Source organism: Mercenaria mercenaria, chromosome 15 (assembly GCF_021730395.1).
Source record: "Mercenaria mercenaria strain notata chromosome 15, MADL_Memer_1, whole genome shotgun sequence".
Classification (NCBI taxonomy): domain Eukaryota; kingdom Metazoa; phylum Mollusca; class Bivalvia; order Venerida; family Veneridae; genus Mercenaria; species Mercenaria mercenaria.
This window is the reverse complement of record NC_069375.1, coordinates 49,189,870-49,210,489: the sequence shown is the minus strand read 5'-3', so window position 1 is coordinate 49,210,489 and position 20,620 is coordinate 49,189,870. Positions and strand designations below refer to the sequence as shown.

Genomic DNA, 20,620 nt, shown 5'->3' with positions numbered 1-20,620 from the left:
TGGAAGGTTCCAACATTTGTACAAGATTCGTTCTATCCGGAAAGAAAACAGCATGTTCTGGAAAAGCTGAATGGCTTCTAGTAACAGCTATGATTGGTCAATGCAAGCAGATCCTCGCAAACAGTTAGTGATAAACTAACAAGGAGGTGTTGAAAAGAAAATCGAAATCACTGTATTAAGATAAATTGCAAGAGAGAGGTTGAAGAACTTGGTGTTTCCCAGTGAGGCGGGAATCTTGAGAATGTCAAAAACAAGTGGCATACTAGGGTTTGAGGTTCTACTGACCTTTCTGGCTTAATGACTTATCGGTAGACACTCAGAGTCATGATTGGTACACGTCCGTTAGATGATGCATCGTACTTCCATATCGGAACTCCAGCTACTGTGGTTTCATAGAGAGGTAGTTTTAAAGTTTATTTCTGTTTAAGTATACAGTGTATGTGAAACAAATAACCCCATGGTGGGGAACATTTTTGACCAGTGTCATGGTTTGCTTAAGTCTGAATTAAGCTGATTACAGAAGCAACATTCCTCATTGATTATAAGCTATTGTGGTTTCAGAGATTTTTAATGTCCCTTTATAGCCATAGCAACCAGTGTTTCCTAATGTAAGAACAAGTGTAATAATGTAATAAAGTTTCATTTCAATTAGAGAATTAGATGTTTTGGGACAACAGGCGCCGGACGACTGTAGAAGGTGTGCGTTCTTTTTCTAAGGCAAATAAACCCTAGACGTTATCACAAATACCACATGACCGTGAAAATCACATGACCTTTGAATTATTCTAAAACCTTTGAAAAGTATTCATAACAATTTCAGTAAATAAATTCTAACATCAAATTATGAAAAACATACCGTTGTGATCTCTCAACCGTAAGGGAAGGCCACTGCTTTTGAGATTGAGACACTGGAAGTGATAAAGTTGCCTCCCTTAGCAAACTATGCACTTTCGCTGGAAGGATTCAAAGACACCGCTGTTTTACTTAATGTACACTATATTTATGATAAACAAGTCAACAGATATACACAATTTAATCTACATGCAATATTTACGCCACAAAATAAGATCATCCTTATATCATAAAACACTGACTGTGAAAGAACAGAATGTGAATGAAACTATGATAAATAAACTTTTTATTTACGAAATTTTTGTCGGTTGATCATGATCATTCCGTTATAATTAAATACAAGTCAAGAGCTACCAATTTTGTTGATAGACCCTTTTGATCTTATATAACGATGTTTTTCTTTTCAAAAGTAATACCAAATGCAATAAAGTTACTTTTGAGAGAAAACCAGAAGTGATTTCAAATAAGCCAAAATTTAAACTTCAAATAACTTAACCTCCTCAGATGACCATCTATCTTTTTATTCACAAATATTTATCGAGTGAATGTACAGACAAATACTTCCATTAAATAATTAAGAAGACAGAGTGATGTTGAATAAGTTTTACTTACATGACATGTTATAATACAAATAATACATAATAGCATATACAAGATCGTGACATTGGACACCCAAAGATGTAATGGTATATATGTTTTTCTATAATACAAAGTACTTTTAACACTGACAGATTACAAATGAAGGCTTAAGACCTTATTTGTACCCTTCAACTTCCGTCGTCACAAAGTACGAGATGTGCTCATCCGACAGTTGAATAATTTAATATCCGAGAAGTAAAATTCAAAATTTAGTTTCGGTATGATAATTCAAAATGTATTTCATAATTTGAGTTAGAGTTATGGTTCTAATGCACAGCAGTTTTTATATCTTCTAATTTCTATAATAACCGAGAAAATGCGAGAACAAGGAAAAATCAAGAAGGGAAAAACAAACAAGTACTGCTGACCCTAGTACACTTAACTCACTTTATTTTAATCTGAAGTTTATTTCTACATCATTGTAGTTAATCTCCGATAGCAAGCCAAGGGAACAAATGAAAAGGAAGACTATTTAAGATATTAAAGCGTTCTATGTTCTGAATTTATACGAATTAAAATGTTGTTCCATCGCAGGATACCATAAACATCTTTATTTCGTAAACATTTGTGAAAATTTGTATATTGCATTTTGATTTCTGTCATGCATTAAAGGAAACATGTTGTATTTCGCCTGCAAGTCTTCTAATCATTAAGGCAGATGAATAGAATTTAAAAATATGGCCTAAAAATGAGAACACTTCAAATTTGATCATTATGGCAGTCGTTTTGTTTCCATGAAACTTAAAGTAAACAAACTGGCGGATTTTATTCATTGCTAGATTTTTGTTTGAGCTGTATTTCTTTAACAGTGAACAAAAATGATTAATCTACATTTTCCAACCACAACGAAAGAAAAGACATTATTCTGTTAAAAAGAATATCTAAAAAATAAATTATTCAGCAATATGTTTATGACGCCATATATCCTAAAATGGCTTCCTCCAAGGCCAGTCATTTTCTTCAAACAGCCATAACACTTTCAACAGTGGCCAAAGTTTTCGTATAAAATCAAAAGATGATTCGGCGTTTCTTCCCAGTAAACGTCTGTTAATTTTTCAGATACAGTATTTCTAAAAAAGGTTATATACAAACTGCACACTAGTAGACTTGTTTCCCTGCTTCAGTTGTTTTGGAATCACAGAGTGTACAATCAAAAGGAAATGACCTGAATGAACTGGATCCCAACAAAATAGTTCCGACATTTTAAATTAATTCTGACTTACGGGAGGGAAGATCCCTTCCGAAACTCTCCCCTGCACCCCCTTTCGAGAAATCTGGGGACTGCCTTGCATTTGGTTTTTCAAATATCTCTTGAACAGAGAGTTCTTTTTCGCGATCAAGCGTATATTTTGTTCGGCAATATCTAGCTTTTTTGGCTTCCTCATAGCGTGTATCGAAATCCGGCATGTTGAGGCACGTGCGTAGGGTACCATCTGGATTATACACTTCCGGGTCAACGGATGGAAACATCACAACAGCCTAAAATAGAAGAAAAAATATTCAAACGTGACTTCAATCAACTCTTGAGATCATCAGTATAAATGTCGTTTTATTTTAATGTGAAAGCAGTAATATTATGATGAATGCGAGTCAGCAAAAGTCATGTCTACCATTATGGCAGTTTTCCAACTTCTGGTCAGAAAACATTTCTCATTATCTTTTATTCGTTTACCTTAAGTCTTGATTTTTTATCATCTGATGTTGTCTGAGACTCGTCTGAGGGCGGAAATCTATCGACCGACTGGGCGTTACTATTGGCATCGTTTTGGCTGCTTGACAATCGTCGGGAAACATTCTCACGTGCGCTTGCCATCCCGTCGTCTGCAAGTTTTGCAATAGAAATTGGATGTCTTGCTCGTGGAGTAGTGGAAGGTACAGGGGCTTCTGGTTGGCACTGAAATTATAAATATTAGGTATGCAATCTATCAACAAATTGTTCTTCGTTTAAAGCATAACTTGTCTTCCGATTACGATAGAATTAGTAATACTGACTTCTCACTTTGAGCTATATAAGTCGCTAGCTTCTGACCGCGTGGCTATTGTCAGAACTTGAAAAAAATATGAATATGTATTATCTACAAAGATTTAATGTCACAGAGGGCTCAGTGACCCAAAGGTAAGACGGCGGACTACTAAACCAGGGTCCCGAGTTTAATATCCAGCTTAATATTATACTTTCTTTCGGATAAGAGTCCCGAGCAATGGTGCTTTATATCTGATCGAAAGACATAAGAAGCAGAGGAGCTTGCTTCTTGGACCGGAGTGTCTACAGTATATTACACTACATAGTATTTGTTTGTATGTAAGGTTCAGAAGACTGGGAGGATAGTGCAAGATACAGAAAATGCTCCATTTCCGGAAGTTTCCCTTTGTCTTTAGCGCGCCAAGTGTAAAGAACCAATACAAGGGATTGTAATCCCAAAGTTAGTATTTTTAAGCTGAAGGAGAGGGTGTTCCAACGCACGACCCCTGGTTTCGTAGTCAGGCAGTGTTACCATTGGACCACTGCGTCCACTCTAATATCACACTATTCTCGATGACCAATATTCTTCTTGTTGGTAACTGTTAGCGATAAGTACGTTTACTTAGTTACCATGGAAACCGTTCACAGTAAATGTTTGACGCTAATTGGAATAAAGTTATCTCAATGTCTTTTGGTTAGGAGGTCGACACTAAAAACCCTACAGAATCATCTATCTTATGTACATATTTCAAACTAGTTATACATTAGTTTCACAACTTGACATTCCACTCTTATATTGATGACACTTCTCATCTGTGACAGTTGTACCTAGTGCAGTAGGTCGTCTTTACTTTTGCAATACAGTCAACAAATGAAGCACTTCAAATATAAGAAATACATTATCCTCTGTGACAGGGTACACTGTAAAACACTTAAGAGGATGTTTATAGCCGTTATACAAATTTTGGATCATTTAAATTATTTCATATCGCATTAACCGTAGGGGGTTGAAACCATAAGAAAAGCTTGAGACTTGTTGAACTGTCACGTATAGACTCTTCTCCTTAGGTAAAGCTAAAATGATAGGTGATCTATTAAGAGGTGATCTTGACATAAGTGGGTGTCATTATGGAAGGGTGCATCTATCTTGTTTCATCTCAACTGTGAATACAAATTAGTCGGAAACGCAAATACTGATCTCTTTTACTCAAGCGTAATCTCTGTTCTTCTCAGCCGAATCACTCCAAAGACTGGCGTCACGAGAAAAACCAATTTCTTCTTTTTTTAACTTTGAAATGTTTAAAGTCGTGATATTAGCATAATTGAAATTATGATATTTCCAGCATATAGTTACTGAAATAGGCAGCGAAACTAGCAAATGAGCGAATATGGTGTTCATGAAAACTATATATTAAATAACTATATTACAGTTAGTAAAACAGCCGGTCAAACTGACCATAGAAATATCAAACATTTGAGCCGCACCATGAGAAAACCAACATAGTGCATTTGCGATCAGCATGGATCCAGACCACCCTGTGCATCCGCGCAGTCTGGTCAGGGTCCATGCTATTCGCTAACGGTTTCTCTAGTTGCGACAGGCTTTGAAAACGAACAGCATGGATCCTGACCAGACTGCTCGGATGCACAGGCTGGACTGGATCCATGCTGGTCGCAAATGCACTATGTTGGTTTTCTCATGGCGCGGCTCATTTACATTCATATCTTCATACAGCTGTAGAATTTTCAGCTGTGCAGTATGATGTAATTTTTACCAGGGAAGATTCAACGTTAACGTCGGCTATGATCAATATCTTTAATTCTGATGTATATCACGTCGTATTCGATCTGAAAAGATAATTACCATTACAATATCCAAAAATATAGCATTAAACGGATCTTATATCTCTGGAGTTTCGATGTAAAGACTGTTACCTCTCACATGAGACATGGCGCTACCGACATCGCATTTATACAGGGATGGCGATCACTGCGGGAATATTGATCCATTGTAGCGTTATGGCGCTTCCGACATCGCGTTTATACAGGGGAGGCGATCACTGCGGGAATATTGATCCATTGTAGCGTTATGGCGCTTCCGACATCGCGTTTATACAGGGACGGCGATCACTGCGGGAATATTGATCCATTGTAGCGTTATGGCGCTACCGACATCGCGTTTATACAGGGGAGGCGATCACTGCGGGAATATTGATCCATTGTAGCGTTAGCCTATAGCGCTACCGACATCGCATTTATACACGAGAGGCTATCACTGCGGGAATGTTGATTGGTTCCGACAGGAGAGATGATTGCTGTGAAATCTTTACAGACACGTCCGCTTAGGAAATGAGTGTTAGGAGAATGAAAATAATAGAAACTAGAAATGAGTGTTAGGAGAATGAAAATGGTATCAACTAGAAATGAGTGTCAGGAGAAAGAAAATGGTATAAACTAGAAATGTGTGTTAGGAGAATGAAGATGGTATTAAATGCCAGGCATGTACTTTTCTGACACTATTTTTGCGGTGGGCCACCAAAAGGCAACCAAGCCGCTAGTTTTTCACACTGAACTTAAAAGGTCTTCAGGGATTGACTACGTAGGAAGATTGGACACATTCCGACTTACGCGCAAAGTGTAGGAACTGAACATGTCATAACATGACGGGTAATAATTATAAAGTTATTCATATTTTGGAGTCAACGAAAGTTGTACAACGCAACTATTTCACTAAAATGAAATGCTTTTGTCCCATTCCAAAGAAAACACAAAACATAAAAAATAGTCAAGAATTTTATATAATTTAAGGGGACGCATATTGCTACATTCACAGTTCATACAGAAATGCGGAAGGGGTGCATATTCAAGAAATCAATGGTGGGAAAATAAAAAACATATTCCTAAACTGATATAATACTGATGGACACCTGTAATATTCAGTATTTTGTGGATAAGGATGTGGTACTATGAATGTAATAGGAAAACAGAGGTCTTTGTGAAAGTACATTCAACACAATATATTAAGCTTTTGTATAAGGAAAAAACAGGTTTTTTACAATAACAGTGTTCCAAATAATGTTGAAGGGATGAGATTTTCTTTCTAACATACCAGGTTTGCTTAAACATGTAAAAATTTAACGCCACGTCATTTCAGCTCGGGATGGACGCCATATTTCTCATTGATAAAAATGTAAACAAAAAATATCAGAGTGGGATTAGCATTGCAAGGGCATAACATGACATTCTACACAATGAATACCTTAGAACAGATATCTAAGATGCTACACAGGTCAGGCGGGTTAAATGCATAATGGCGATCACTTGAAATTCATCTTGAAAAGGTGGTTAATTTTAGTTTATTTACATGGTTTTTAATTTTCCCACGACTTCTCGGCGATTCACTGCGAATGTATTATGCGCCGGACGAAAGGTAACTCTAATAAACAACGGGAGACAACTTAGGTGTCAGCACGTGTACGATTTCTAAAAAAACATGTCGATGATTATAATTTCTTATCGAATAATGAATCCTATTCAGATATTCGTCTTTAATATTAGAAAATTATTAATTTCTGTGGACATTTGTCAAAAAATATTACTTACATTGGACTACTTTGCGCATCAAACTGGTTTCCGCTTCAGTTGTGAGGCACTTCCGTTATACTTTTTGACAACAATAACAAAACACAAAATGAATCAATAAAGTCACTTATAAACCGACTGCTACTTAAATCAGTGTAAGTAAAGTTGTTGTTACAACATTATACATGCTCGTTACGTTATGAGATAAAGTTTATCTTGAACTGCATAATCCATTAATTACGTTTAGACGATATTTCATTTACAACTTATTTGACCCCATTTTTTACGTGAATGACAGCATTCTCGTGCAACTCGTGCAAACAGAGTTATGAAAAGTATGGTGGAGAATTCAAGGACAAATTATAAATGACATTAAAGTGAGGATAACTGTATATTCGTCCAGTTTATATCATTGACATGCCTGCTGTGTATTAGTAACTTTTGTGAACAAGATTAGAATGTTACTTTTGCACATATACACATTGATTGGACCTCTCAACCAAATTTCATACCTTATTTTAGGGATTTTTAAGACTATACATTTTCAAAAGTTTGTTGAATGTGTTTTGATATTTAAGTGCATTGTAGTTCATGAATACCAAGTTAAAAATTAATAATGGCAACATTTCTAGGCCCTTATTATAAGCTACTAGACTTCTGTAACCATAAATGTTTAATGTATTAAGGGGAATATACTCTTTTAGTTTTGGAATGTGGCATTCCTTGACCACCGTATCTTTTCTTATGCACTACTTTGTAAACAAACTAAATAATGTGTTTTAGCTTACATATGCGAAATGAAAAGCAAGACAGTGACCATATTTCACATTCTTTCTTTAAATTAGAATCTGTAGGACATTGATAAATGTTTGGACAAGGTGAAGCACTATTATTTTCGCACCAAAAAGTCTTAATTGTTGACTTTGAATGTACACAAGAAGTCTTATGTAATTCAACAATAACTTTCTTGTTTCAGTTTTCTCATTTTTATTTTAGTGAGCAATCCTTTATGTACTTATAACAGTTGAAACAGTATCCATTTCATGTACCAAAACCTTGTACTTTTTTGCATGTAAATTTTATCATACCCCACCCACTTTTTTCTAATTTCAAAGTATGCGTCCCCTTAAGTGTTATTCCGTTTAAGAAAGTTGTTGGCACTGTAACATTTCTGTTCACTACGGCAAAACTCTATTTTTTAAAGTTTGCTGTAGGGGTGTGGGAGCGGGAGACGATTCAAATGCTCAACTTGGTATATTTTATAGCTGCTAAAGATAGAAGGGCTGATTACACCAAACAGGAAGTGACTACTAAGTGTTACATGTGAAGTAGTCCAAAATGTAGTTCCACCATGGTATAATGATTAATAAGTCATATGAGGATGTGGCAGTTATATTTTTGGCTTAGTTTTATCGCTTTTGCTATTGAGAAAAGATCTAAACCATTTCCATTGTGAATTTCCAGGTTTTCTTTTTATTCATTGAGAACATGTCAACGTACGCGTAATTTTCATGTGAGCATTTTCACAGGGTGGTGTTTTACAGAACAGATTATTTTTCTTATAAGTAACATAACATGTCAATGTCTTTTTTTTTTTATTTTTGATAAGAATACATGTTATACTAAATGACCATATATGTTTTTTTTATATCATTGAAATGCTCTTAAGTACTGAAAATTAGGTCTCAAGTCAGGTCATTGTTTATATTAAAAAAAAAGGAACTGAATTTGTATAGTGTAACCTAAAAGAGACGATGAAGTAACATGTTTTCTAACATTTTTATAATGTATAAAGTAACACAACAACGTAAACTTTAATGTTTATGGTATTCAGAAAACATACACATTCACTTTTCTTAACTTTGGAATATTTTTTCTTTCATGTAATATTACTACATAGTTCCGATTGTAATGTAAATAGCTATACACGCAACTGAACATGGGAGCTGATAGTTTCGGTGTAATACTGCATAAATATTTGATGTTTAGCGCACTCAGGTCGGAAAGATTATTATCAAAGTCTGTAATTTATCACAACTTTAATTGAAGCCGCTGCCCTATTGATCCGTTTTAAATTAACCGTTACGCAAACTTATGCGAACTCTTCGTGACCAAACTAAATGAATTTAGATTAAACACGCCTGAATGAAACATAAAAAACAACATTTTAAACGTTCACGCAATGCACGAAAATAAAAAAATAAAAAATAAAATAAGATAAAAAAAGAACATCAACAATAAAAAACCCAAAAAAAAACCAAAAACAAATAGCAGAAAATAGTGAGATATGGTTCGAAAACTTTGATGTATCAGGACTCAGTTGAAACACACTTGTAGTTTATAGTCTAGTACTTTATTCTGAAGGTGCTTGCTTTTGTCCATCTATTTCCTTTAAACACAAGGTGTGTCATTTTTGGAGGAGAGACTGTGATTTCAGCAGGAGTCGGGCCCCGACCTCTTGCTTGAAGAAGGTTTATGTTCTGTAATGCAACCGTATACGGTCAATTAAATTAATGACAAATCTGCAAATAATATAAACCCAAATTTCGTCAACTAATTAATAAATTAACTTATTAGAGGATACAACAAATACAAAATGTAGCTTTAACTGATTAGTTTCCAACCAGATAATCAGAAGCTGTTACATAAAAAAGCATGAACAACTCGTGCTAGTGAGACTGTCAAAATTTAATGTATTACAAATAAATAAAAAAATTAAAGGATCCTAGTTTTTCGGTTTAAGTACATTTTCTATGGCACCATTACATATGATCAGCTAAATAAGCGAATGGACGTTAATTCCGTATAAAAGGGAACGTTTAACACAAATATTCGTATGTTTCACTGAAATGCATCAAAATGTTATAAGAATCAAAAGAACTGTAATTATAATTTACCTTTAAATTGCTATGTATATGCACTTTTTAATACACACAATTCCTATATCCGCAGAACCATTCTTATTTTCACCTGAATTCTTTTCAGATATATTTCCAATTCCTCTGAACTATTCCACCTTTCTATTAAGTCACGCAAACATCCTGCAGGTAATATCGGTGAAACGCCACTTTTTACAGAAAAAAATATAATGCTTTATTTGATGACACTCTTCAATATGGAGTATTGAAAGTTTGTTCAATAAACATGGACAAGAAATTAATAAGTCTTGAATATATGGTTGTATTTAACATGATAAAACCTTTGACATCTATGAAAGGAATCACACATAATGAATTTAAGTCAATAAATTTACTCTTTAACTATTGATGTGACGATATTTCACTTTGAAAAGACAGCAAATGTTAAATTTGTTTACAAAATAAGGTAGAGTTATAATTACATTAAAGAAGTCTATCCCTGCGGAAAATAATTTTCAAATTTTATCGATTTTTAATAACCTTGTGTCAAAGATGTCTACAAATAAACATCGTAAAAGTAATGTAAAAAGACATCCGATAAAGTAGAATCGTTTAAAGATTAACTATCACAGGATATTTTTTCTTGCATATGACACGGCATGCAATTACACACTGCATTAATTTTCCACATTTCATAAAAGACAGTGTTAACCCTTACCCTGCTAAATTTCTATAACGAAGTCGTCCATCTTTCAATTTGTACAGTATCACTAACTGTTAATAGGGGTGCGTACAAAAAATACTGACTGAATGGCAAACAGTGCAGATCATGATCACACTGCACGGATGTGCAGGCTGATCATGATCTACACTGGTCTCAAAGGCAGAATAAGTCGTGTTGAGCATGATAAGGATGAAATATCCACATCAAGCTGACACTTAGCCATTATGTTGCAGTGTGTCCGGATGAATTTTCTTAAACAAGAACAGAACATCTAATTCAGTGTAAAAGTTTAACACTTTATTTCAAACTACTATATGTCCTTTAGAAACTAACTACTATATGTCCTTAGTTTCTATCTCATACAATGTGTAAGTTCAATGACTTTGTTTAAGATATTATGAGTGTTGATTATTGTCTTTTAGTGAGGTCGATAAGAGGATTTATCTTGCCTCCTACAAGTTTCTTGCAGTTCTATTGGCCAATAGACGTCACGTGGAGACAGGATATATTCCATATCCTGCTAGTATATTTCAGATATGAATTTTGATTTAGAAAATGGCTGCTGCTTTGTTAATTTACAAAATATTAGATTATAGCATGTAAGTAAAGGGTAGTCGGCAAGATAAAATCGTTACACAGCTTGTTGGTGACAGGATACGGGATATACGCTGTCTCGAAAATCCATATCAGGCTCGAGCTTCGCTCTCGTCTGATCTTCGCTCTCGCCTGATATGGATTTCCTCGACAGCGTATATCTCGAATCCTGTCACCAACAAGCTGTGTAACTAATAATATCAACTCGGATAAAATGATATCGACCGATGGCGTACTCCGAGGTTGATTTCACTTTTTCCAAGTCCATAAATCCTCATATCGGTAACCTTGTTTTATCTACTGTTCTCATTTCTCTATGGTTATTGGTCTAAATACAGTCACATTATAAATGGGCGTGATGTTATGTAGCATTTTTATGTCATACCATTGCAAGACCAGAAACACTAAAGTAAACATATGAACAACCGCCATGTAATCTTTGAGTAGATGGAATAAAAATGATATAACAATTTTAAGTGAAAACGAAGATTATCAGTATGAAGTATATGGACCTGGAAATATGTCATCCTCGATGTATGCCCTTGGTCGATATAATTTTTCCAGGTCCATAAATTCGTATATCGACCTCACTTAAAGACAATAATTTTATAAAAACTAGGAAACTGCCATGAAATATGGAAAACACAGTGTGGCATTTAACAACCTCTGCCATGGCAAATATTCTGTCCTTATAAACGGTAGTCAGTGTAAGGTTTATAGATGCAATAAAGCGACATGTACCCTAAAAGTGACAGTTAATCTTTAAAGAAGATTAACGCTAATGTATACAGGTAAGATTTACGATTTTAAAGGCATTAAAGGTGATATAAACGTGGCGTTCAATTTTCAATCTTATCTTTTAATTGTATGAAGTTGAACTTTTTAACACTGACTTGACAACTGACGTTCTTTTAAAAATATTCCTTGCCTAACTGTCGCGTTTCTTTAAAAAGGGAATCAATGATGAAATTCATCATAACAATAATGGAATATCGAATTGCAAGCTTTTTATATAAAAGAAAGGCGATGATAGGAGTCTTGGACAGACAATTTTACATGGCGGATAAGAATGGTCCCGCTCACCTTTGTTGTTTCTCTATATATACAATTTCTTCGTAGATAATTTCACGATAGGTCGTTTGTTCCTTTTGAGTTTAACGCCATTTTCCCGAATGTATTATGTTATAAAGCGGCCGACACCTAGCCGGTGTTCCTGGATTCTGTACTAGTACTAACATGTTCTCAACAAGTAACTTCCAACTTCTTCATATGCATCAGAGGTTGATGATGGAATGGTTTAAGAAATAAAGTCTTTCATCAAATCCTTTTGCCATGATGATGAACTCACGACCCAGCGATCCTCCATAATGAGGTTAACGGGAGGAGGGTTAATTCTTTTTGTTTTTGGGTTAAATGCCGTTTTTTTTTCAACATTATTTCGGTCATGTAGGTTTTTTTTTTTTTTCTTTTTTTTTTTTTTGGTTTAACGCCGTTTTTCAACAGTATTTCAGTCATGTAATAGCGAGCAGTTAACCTAACAAGTGTTCCTAGATTTTGTACCAGTACAAACCTGTTCTCCGCAAGTAACTACCAACTTCCCCACATGAATTATCAGAGGTGGAGAACGAATGATTTCAGACACAATGTCTTTTATCAAATCGTCACGGAGAACATACGGCCCGCCCGCGGATCGAACTCGCGACCCCGCGATCCGTATCCTAACGCTCTCCCTACTGAGCTAACTGCCCTTTAAAAACGTAGACTTGGATAGGAAGGGCTACAGACTCAACAGTTCAATTCTTTAAAATATGTTTAGCATGTTTAGATTTGACATCGCAATCCATTAAATTGTTGTTATCTGTATCAGGAACTGGTAAACGTTACACTTTTTGTCGTCAGTGTACCAGCAACAGGACACCTATCTTTTATGACTTTAATAATAAAGATGTGTGGTTTGAATTGTGGCAAATGGTCTTGATTGTAATATTTATTGCATCACTGCCTCAGTTGTCGTTATGTTACTGTTACGACAAAAAGTATGGTGTGCCATTTGGATCGGAAGTCTGTTTTTTTTTTTGTGCGCGCACATTCCAAACTATACACCTACATATTTACGCGTGCACGTTTAAAGATCATCATCTTCTTCTTCTTCAGTAATTGCCTCACTCTCTAAGAGTATACTCGCAAATTCTTCAGTAATTGCCTCACTCTCCAAGAGTAACTCGCAAAATCTTCAGTAATTGCCTCACTCTCCAAGAGGATACTCGCAAATTCTTCAGTAATTGCCTCACTTTAACTCCTTGAATGGAATTGCGATGCTCTGCCAATCGCCTAATCATTTTGTTCAAGTCGTGTTTTAATTCATGATCAAAAGGCACCCATGTCAGATCATCAGTTTAGGTTTCGTATTGCCGGAAAATGAACTAAGAAAGCACAATGCAGTTTATACATTAACTTCGGCATGGACTTAAGTACTCAAAACCAATATTCCCACGTCACCTCGATGTCAACATTTATGATGTTTATATAGAAGCTACAAAAAGATTGGCAATATGTTTAAACTAGCAGTATATTTACTCTACAGTGTATATTTGTATTCACTTCAAACAGTTTATAAAAGGTGTGATGTAGAAAGGAAACCCTTTTGCAGATAACTGAAACGTTAACTTCAATGTTGAATGTTAATTAATTATTTCCCTTTAATTTTTTAAAAAGCCTTTAATAGCTAAAAGCTGTAATACTGCAGCTTTGAATGAGAACGTGAAAAAGATAAGTCAAATTTGAATGAACTTACTTAAACATGAAGTTGTGTTCACCTTTGAATGTGTTCACTTTTGGCGAACACATTTTACTTCTTATTAACATTTTATTATAATGATATATACAGGTTTTTTTTTCATCCTTTTTCCTTTCGTCCTTTCGTAAGGTAACATTGTTTTGATAATCAACAAAATCGAATCATTTTTTATCAGACTCTAAAATCCGTCTTCTCAATGCAAATTCTTGAAACTGTAAGTACAAAATCTGAACCGTATCAGTAGGACCTGAGTGGTTTTAAGTATACACAATGTGACCGACTTATTCTTGTATTATGTGTGACCTTGTGCTTAAAATGTCATGCAAATATCAAAAATAAAAAAAAAAAACTCGACTGTGGCGCTATATTAATTTCAAACTTTATCACAAGCGTGGGCGATTTTCTGTTCTTGTTTTGTTTAAGAGTGTGGACGTAAGTTGAGTTAATTCATTATTGTAAGTGTACCACCAGGGTGAAGAGTTGGGCAATTTTGTTGTAAATGTACTATACTAAGGCGAAGAGTGCGGGGCTAGTTTTGATAATTTGTTGCGGCAAATGTACTACTAGGATGAAGAGTTGGGCAATTTGTTTGTAAATACTACTAGGGTGAAGAGTGTGGGAGATAGTTGTAATAACTTATTGCAAATGTACTACTACGGATAAGGGTGTGGGCTTAAATTGGGTTAATTTATTGTAAATGTACTATATACTAGGTTGCTTATTGATAAGTTAATATATTTGCATTATTTGGGTTAGTCGCTAGCGCCAGAGCGCTCGTGAACTTGGAAATGTCAATGGGAATATTACTGCGTTACACTTTACTATACTATCTATAGTAATTACATTTGTATCTTCCTAAACATATACAGCCATAATAATATTTTGACTGTTTTGTTTTTTATCAGCCATCTGCTTACATACTCTCTTGATATTTGAACATTTACGTAACCGTGCAGATCACGTGATGAACGCGCGATTTTGCTCGTGGCCTTACACTTAGAGGTATGACTTCTCAAAAACGTAATTTCGTTTACCGTGTGGATTTCACAGCTATTAATTCAACATACTTCAATGCCACCTGGAAAGTCAAAGCAAGTATTATGGATGACTCGTGCAGGAATACTGCACAGAAGGGTTTGCTATCTTTGAAATAAAATGATTTAAATTCGTGATTCAGACATGCTTAATTTCAACATTTTTATTCATATCTTTCAAAAAAAAAGCACTTCTTTGCATCTTGTTTGGCTATTACATTACCCATAATTCATTTAGACCGCGTCCTTAGAATTGGCCGACATTGACAAAAGATTCTTTAGGAATTACAATAATTATTAAGGACATAAAATGCTTTATTTACTTATATTCGCTATATGTCTTGTATAGAAAAAAAGCGCTTATCAGTTTTGTATAAACACCTTTGTTGTAATAATATCAATGGTGTCCTTTCTGACGCCATTCGTAAAAAGGAACATGAACCCAATGGCGTCGTTTGAAAATATCTTTGATACCAAAAGAAAAATAACATTAAATTAACAATATTATAACTAAAACGTTTTTTTTTCTGACAGTAAAGATCAAAATTGAATCGACACGACTACATAATCTTTTCCTGGTTTACAGGGTATCTTGAATCGAACTAATGAACAGTATGTTTTTAACGGAAGACGAATTGCAATTATATGGTGTTATTTTTGCTACCTTCTGTTCATGAGAGGAAATTGATGACATTCCTGATACTTTGTATACAAAAGATCCGGTATAAGTCGAGTTATTTTATGAATAAGCGTTCTCATTCATCAGAGGCTCGTCAAAACCTCGAGACGAACTTGGGAACCATGGTAAACCACTGGTATGCAAGAATGTGAATAAGCGGATGCTTGTCAAGTTACCTTCCGCAAATAAAATGGGTGCGGGTATTATTCGAATTACTTTCCGTTTAAAATACGTTGGGTTTAACCGACCGTAACTTTCTGTTTGGTGATAGACCAGCTTTTTTCTAAAACCGGATGCGGGCACAGTTATTTTCTGGCTATGAAATCTAACGTGGATATTAACCGATTTACTTTCTGCTCAAGAATTAGTTTGGCTTCTTCGGGAAAAGACTTTCATTAGAACAAATCATATAGCTTAAAGAAATTTACCTCGTTTGGTTGTTCTGTCAAAAATGCAGACCTTTGTGTTGCTGAACCGTCGTTTGAATCTCTTTTTGCATCAACAACATCGCGATCTGACAGTTTTTCAATGCTTAATTCGTTAGGTGTAGCATCATGAAGAAGGGGACTGTCTCTATGTGTTACTGGGCTATCTATTTTCTTTCTAGACGCTAGCGGACTGTTGCGTCTTAGAATAGGACTATGTCTATGTAATAACGCCGTGTACTTATTTACTAGGTCCGCCTTTTCAGACTTCGATGCATGTTCTTTAAGATATTTTGGCACAAAAGATGTGTTAGGTGGAGCGTCATTTGTGAGTCTTGGTGTAATCCTTTCGAGAGTTTCTAAATACGCATCACTTTGCGCATGCGCGCTAAGAATTGGCACTAACGCGGAAGGATTATTTTGAAGAAACAAAATGGCGTCATACAAATGGTCTTCTTCTTTAGAATATTCCGGGTTTATTGTCTGGTTGTGATGTTTTGACTCCCGAAAGTGCGCGGAAGGAACGGTCAAGATATGGTTTGCTTTGTTATGTACATGGTCATCTAATTTCGGTGGTCTATGAATGCCTTTACGTATTCTTTCTAGCTCCTTTTCAATTATTTTCTTCTCTTTATCTAGAGCTGCAAGATGATATTTTGCTACAAACTGAGGCCCGTACTTCTCACCCTGCTGGCGTCTCTCCTCGCGGCGATTACGCTCACGCGCCAACTCCTGCGACTTCATCATCTGATTGTACCAACTCATCTTCAATCCAATTTCGGAATATGCAGGTTAAGTTCTACTTCAAACCACTAACACAGTATTCAAAGTTCCATATAATTTTGTTAGCATTCGATTAGACGTAGTTTCGTATTCCATTTCCTGTCTTTGAAACTGAAATAAATAGAAATAAAATTGTATTAACTAGACACTATATAAATACTGACCATGCGTCCATAGTTTTATCATGCCCGATATTTTTTTCTACTAGCAAGTTGCTAACTACCGATGTGGTCACTTATTAAGGATTTCAAAACTTTAAGATGGATAACATGTATTAGATTTTTATTTTTTTTTAACCATATGTAACCTTCAGAAAATAAAGTTATTATTATTATTATTATTATTATTATTATTATCATCATCATTATTCTTATTATCATCATCATCATTATTATTATTATCAGCATTATTATTATTATCGTCATTATTATTATTACCATATCATTAAATAGCCTTTATTACGCACGTTACTTATATTCAATTTCATTTTTCAGAAGAATGTGTCCCTTGAATTTTCGCGGTTTAAACACATCGTTTTAGTAGTGAAAAATCTATTAAAAATCTGCTCACAGACGCATTTACGCTCATCATAACCGTGAAGCACACCCCCTTTGCTAATATCGTGAGAAATGTAAAAAACTAGTTATTAACATACATGTACATTATGATATCCGGATAAACTTCACGAGCATAGGTCCTTAAGCACTACAAATGGCAATCAACATCGAAAAAGCTAAACACTGCGTAACTTTCAGAATTAGAAGCCGAAATACCTTATCATACAACCTATGTTAAAAGCACTCCACATTTCAAATGAAAACAAGACTGAAATATTTTCAGTGTTATCTAATATTATGTTTGAAATAGTTGGCAATATACTCCATGTCATAATCAGCGGCGGCTCCACAAGTCAACAGGGACACCTTGAAGTATGTGTGTAAACTGTTCAGTGCTCGATCCGTCTTTTGTGAAAACAATCCGACACAAACACAACATAACAACAACAACAACAACAAAAACTACACAAAGTTTATTTTATTTTTAAGGAAATAGTTTGTATCAGGGGTCACATAATTATTTTAATCATATGAATATATTCTATGTATATATGCTATATGCTATGCTATGCTATGCTATTACAAATAGGAATTGCAATTATTATCCTTTTGTGAGATGAAATTCCTAATATCAACCATACTATCAAGATATTAATCTGGAGCTAATGGGTAAGACTGCTCATAATTTATGTTCTAAATACATGTCGAGCGGAGTTTTGCACATATTTTCAGATATCTATTTCATGACATGTGTAATATATATAAAACTGACATTAACAAAGAGATACTAAGGTATGTCATCTCTATGTGAAACAGGTCTAGCGATATGTCTAAATCTGTAAAAAAGAAAAGAAAAAAAAGAACGACTGAATACAAACATAATACGTTTAAATCCAAACTTAATTAGACCCGTGCTTAATATCAAAGGCATATTCGTCATTAAATTCTATGTCATCATAATTTACAAACAATTTATTGCAAAGCGATTTTTGTTAACATGATTACTTTTTGACATCTTTTGCTAAATGAGTATGTAAAGAAACTCCATAAAATATAACCTGCAAATCATCTATTTTTTTCTTAATATGAAAAAATGCAAATATATTCTATGATAATTAAATTTCTTTCAAGTCTTACCGTTTACACTTTATACGTCCCTGCTTAAAGCCGGAAATGTAGATTTAGAATTAATTTTCATTTATTTATTCCCACTTGACATGTAAGATAAGCCACTCTTTCAGCACAACGATAATATTGTATTTATGCAAATAAAAGGCACAAACAAATATTGGCATGTGATGGTTTTTCGATTTATTATGTAAAATAAATCTCCATTGGCGATTAGCTGGTTGGTGCTAGGAAAAAATTGACTAATGTTATTATTTATTCATTAGCACCTAGATAATCGTGCGTGTACCTGTTAAGGCATAAAATACACAAATGTGCTTAACTGTTTTTAAATTAATCCCAAAAGGGTTTAACGTTAATTTTCTTTTTCTTTGTCTCTTTATCAAGAAGCTGTTGGAAGATGTAGTTTGTATACTTAAGGTCAAAACCATAATCTTCTCTGGCGACAAAGTATATTAGAATTATTCGAGCCCGGAACCTAACGTCACTGTGTTGTTATTATTATATGACATTAATCAAAAGCTTTACTGACGCCTGAATTACCCTTGACTCGGACCGGGAACCTGATAATGTTTCGTTTGTAACAGTCACTCGATTCCCGGCTTATACCATTATGTTGCTTTAAGGGCAGACCCCGACCACATACCTCGCTCATCAACCGCAAACAACCTCACAAAGTAGAATAGATATACATATTGTCACATTTTTTTTTGTGCCATTTTAGGATTGTGTTTTATGTGTAAAATATCGGTCGGTCGTTTTTGCTATGTATAGCTGAACAGTTCGCTACCGTCGTGTAATTAAACAGTTCAGAATCGGACAAAAGTTTTCCTGACTGACTTATTGACTGACTTGCCGAATCAATGGCCAACACTATCGTTCCTCCGTACTTTAGCTCGGTCCTTTGAACCGCGGGCAATAGTTTTGACTATTTACTAGCTGGCCATTCAATAAGGGGTTTATTACATGACATAAAAAATTAACAATTTTGACTATTAACCGTCAAACCATTCACTGGTGTGAGTATAATATCAGAGAATGTTCTATAAATCCTATTTATTAATATTCATGTCGAGTTTCAAAAACATTCGTTTCATAAGCCTGATGGATTATATATACGTTTTTTCCCAACCCAATCAAGTAGATAAGAGTACAAAGAACGTCAATAGTTTAGAATTTATTGGTCTATGTTGACCAAAATCCACTTCATTTCATTTGTTCTGACGTGCAATTACATTAATTTCGACATTACCTCCTATAGACTTATCGGCGTTTGATTTAGTACAAAAACATACCAGTTTATTTACATAAACTTTGATTGATATATTTTGCACGTGGAATTATTAAGTTGGTTTGCAGGATATCAGTAGTTAACTACTTAAGTATTCTAAAACAACTCTTAGATATGTCATAAATTTTAGGTGGTATAGAGGTATAGAGGTATAGGGGCCTTGCCCCTCCCACACACACACGCGCCCACATAAAAAGATACCACTTACATCCACACTTACAAACTTCCATTGCGATTTCTATTTATTTTGCAACAGATGGACCGACATACATTCAAACTTTGTTTGTATCGGTAAATGAAAGGCGTTTAACAGCAGCTTGTCGGACCCTTCAGTTTCCAACATTATCTTGCATTATTTATATTTAAGTGAATATTCATACACGTAAAGATATCAAAAATACATAATTTACATTTGTATAATGCAGGGTAGATTTTCTCATACATTTAATCCTCGCACTTAAAACTAATAGTTCTCGCTCGTTACCATGCAGAAAAAAAACTTATCCTACTTACCTTTTTACACTCTTCAGCGTATGGAGGCGATAAAAGTACTTATTTTGTACTTCTTTTTTTTATATTCCCTTCACATAAAAACGATCCACAGTGTTAGCAGTTTAAAACTCACTAGTCTTTTAAATACTATTAATAATAGATACTGTATATGTCACATATTTTGAACAATGTATTTTTTGATGACATTCAATCATCAAAAGT

The 20,620-nt window shown here is 34.6% G+C and overlaps 1 protein-coding gene across 4 annotated transcripts; it reads right to left on the bottom strand.

Annotated features, from left to right (window-relative positions):
- Nucleotides 1-2,176: 2,176 nt before the first annotated feature.
- LOC123554042 (uncharacterized) lies at nt 2,177-20,620 on the bottom strand. 4 transcript variants are annotated; one of them, XM_045343898.2, is made up of 4 exons: nt 20,420-20,620; nt 16,151-17,041; nt 3,164-3,385; nt 2,177-2,970 (listed from the first exon to the last, which is right to left on the bottom strand). In XM_045343898.2, the coding sequence occupies exons 2-4, from the start codon at nt 16,910-16,912 to the stop codon at nt 2,695-2,697; spliced, it is 1,260 nt and encodes a 419-aa protein (XP_045199833.2). In that variant the 5' UTR covers nt 16,913-17,041; nt 20,420-20,620; the 3' UTR covers nt 2,177-2,694. The 4 variants fall into 4 exon arrangements, with proteins under 4 accessions (XP_045199833.2, XP_045199852.2, XP_045199861.2 ...); XM_045343917.2 differs by lacking the exon at nt 20,420-20,620 and adding an exon at nt 18,625-18,762; XM_045343926.2 differs by lacking the exon at nt 20,420-20,620 and adding an exon at nt 17,704-17,809.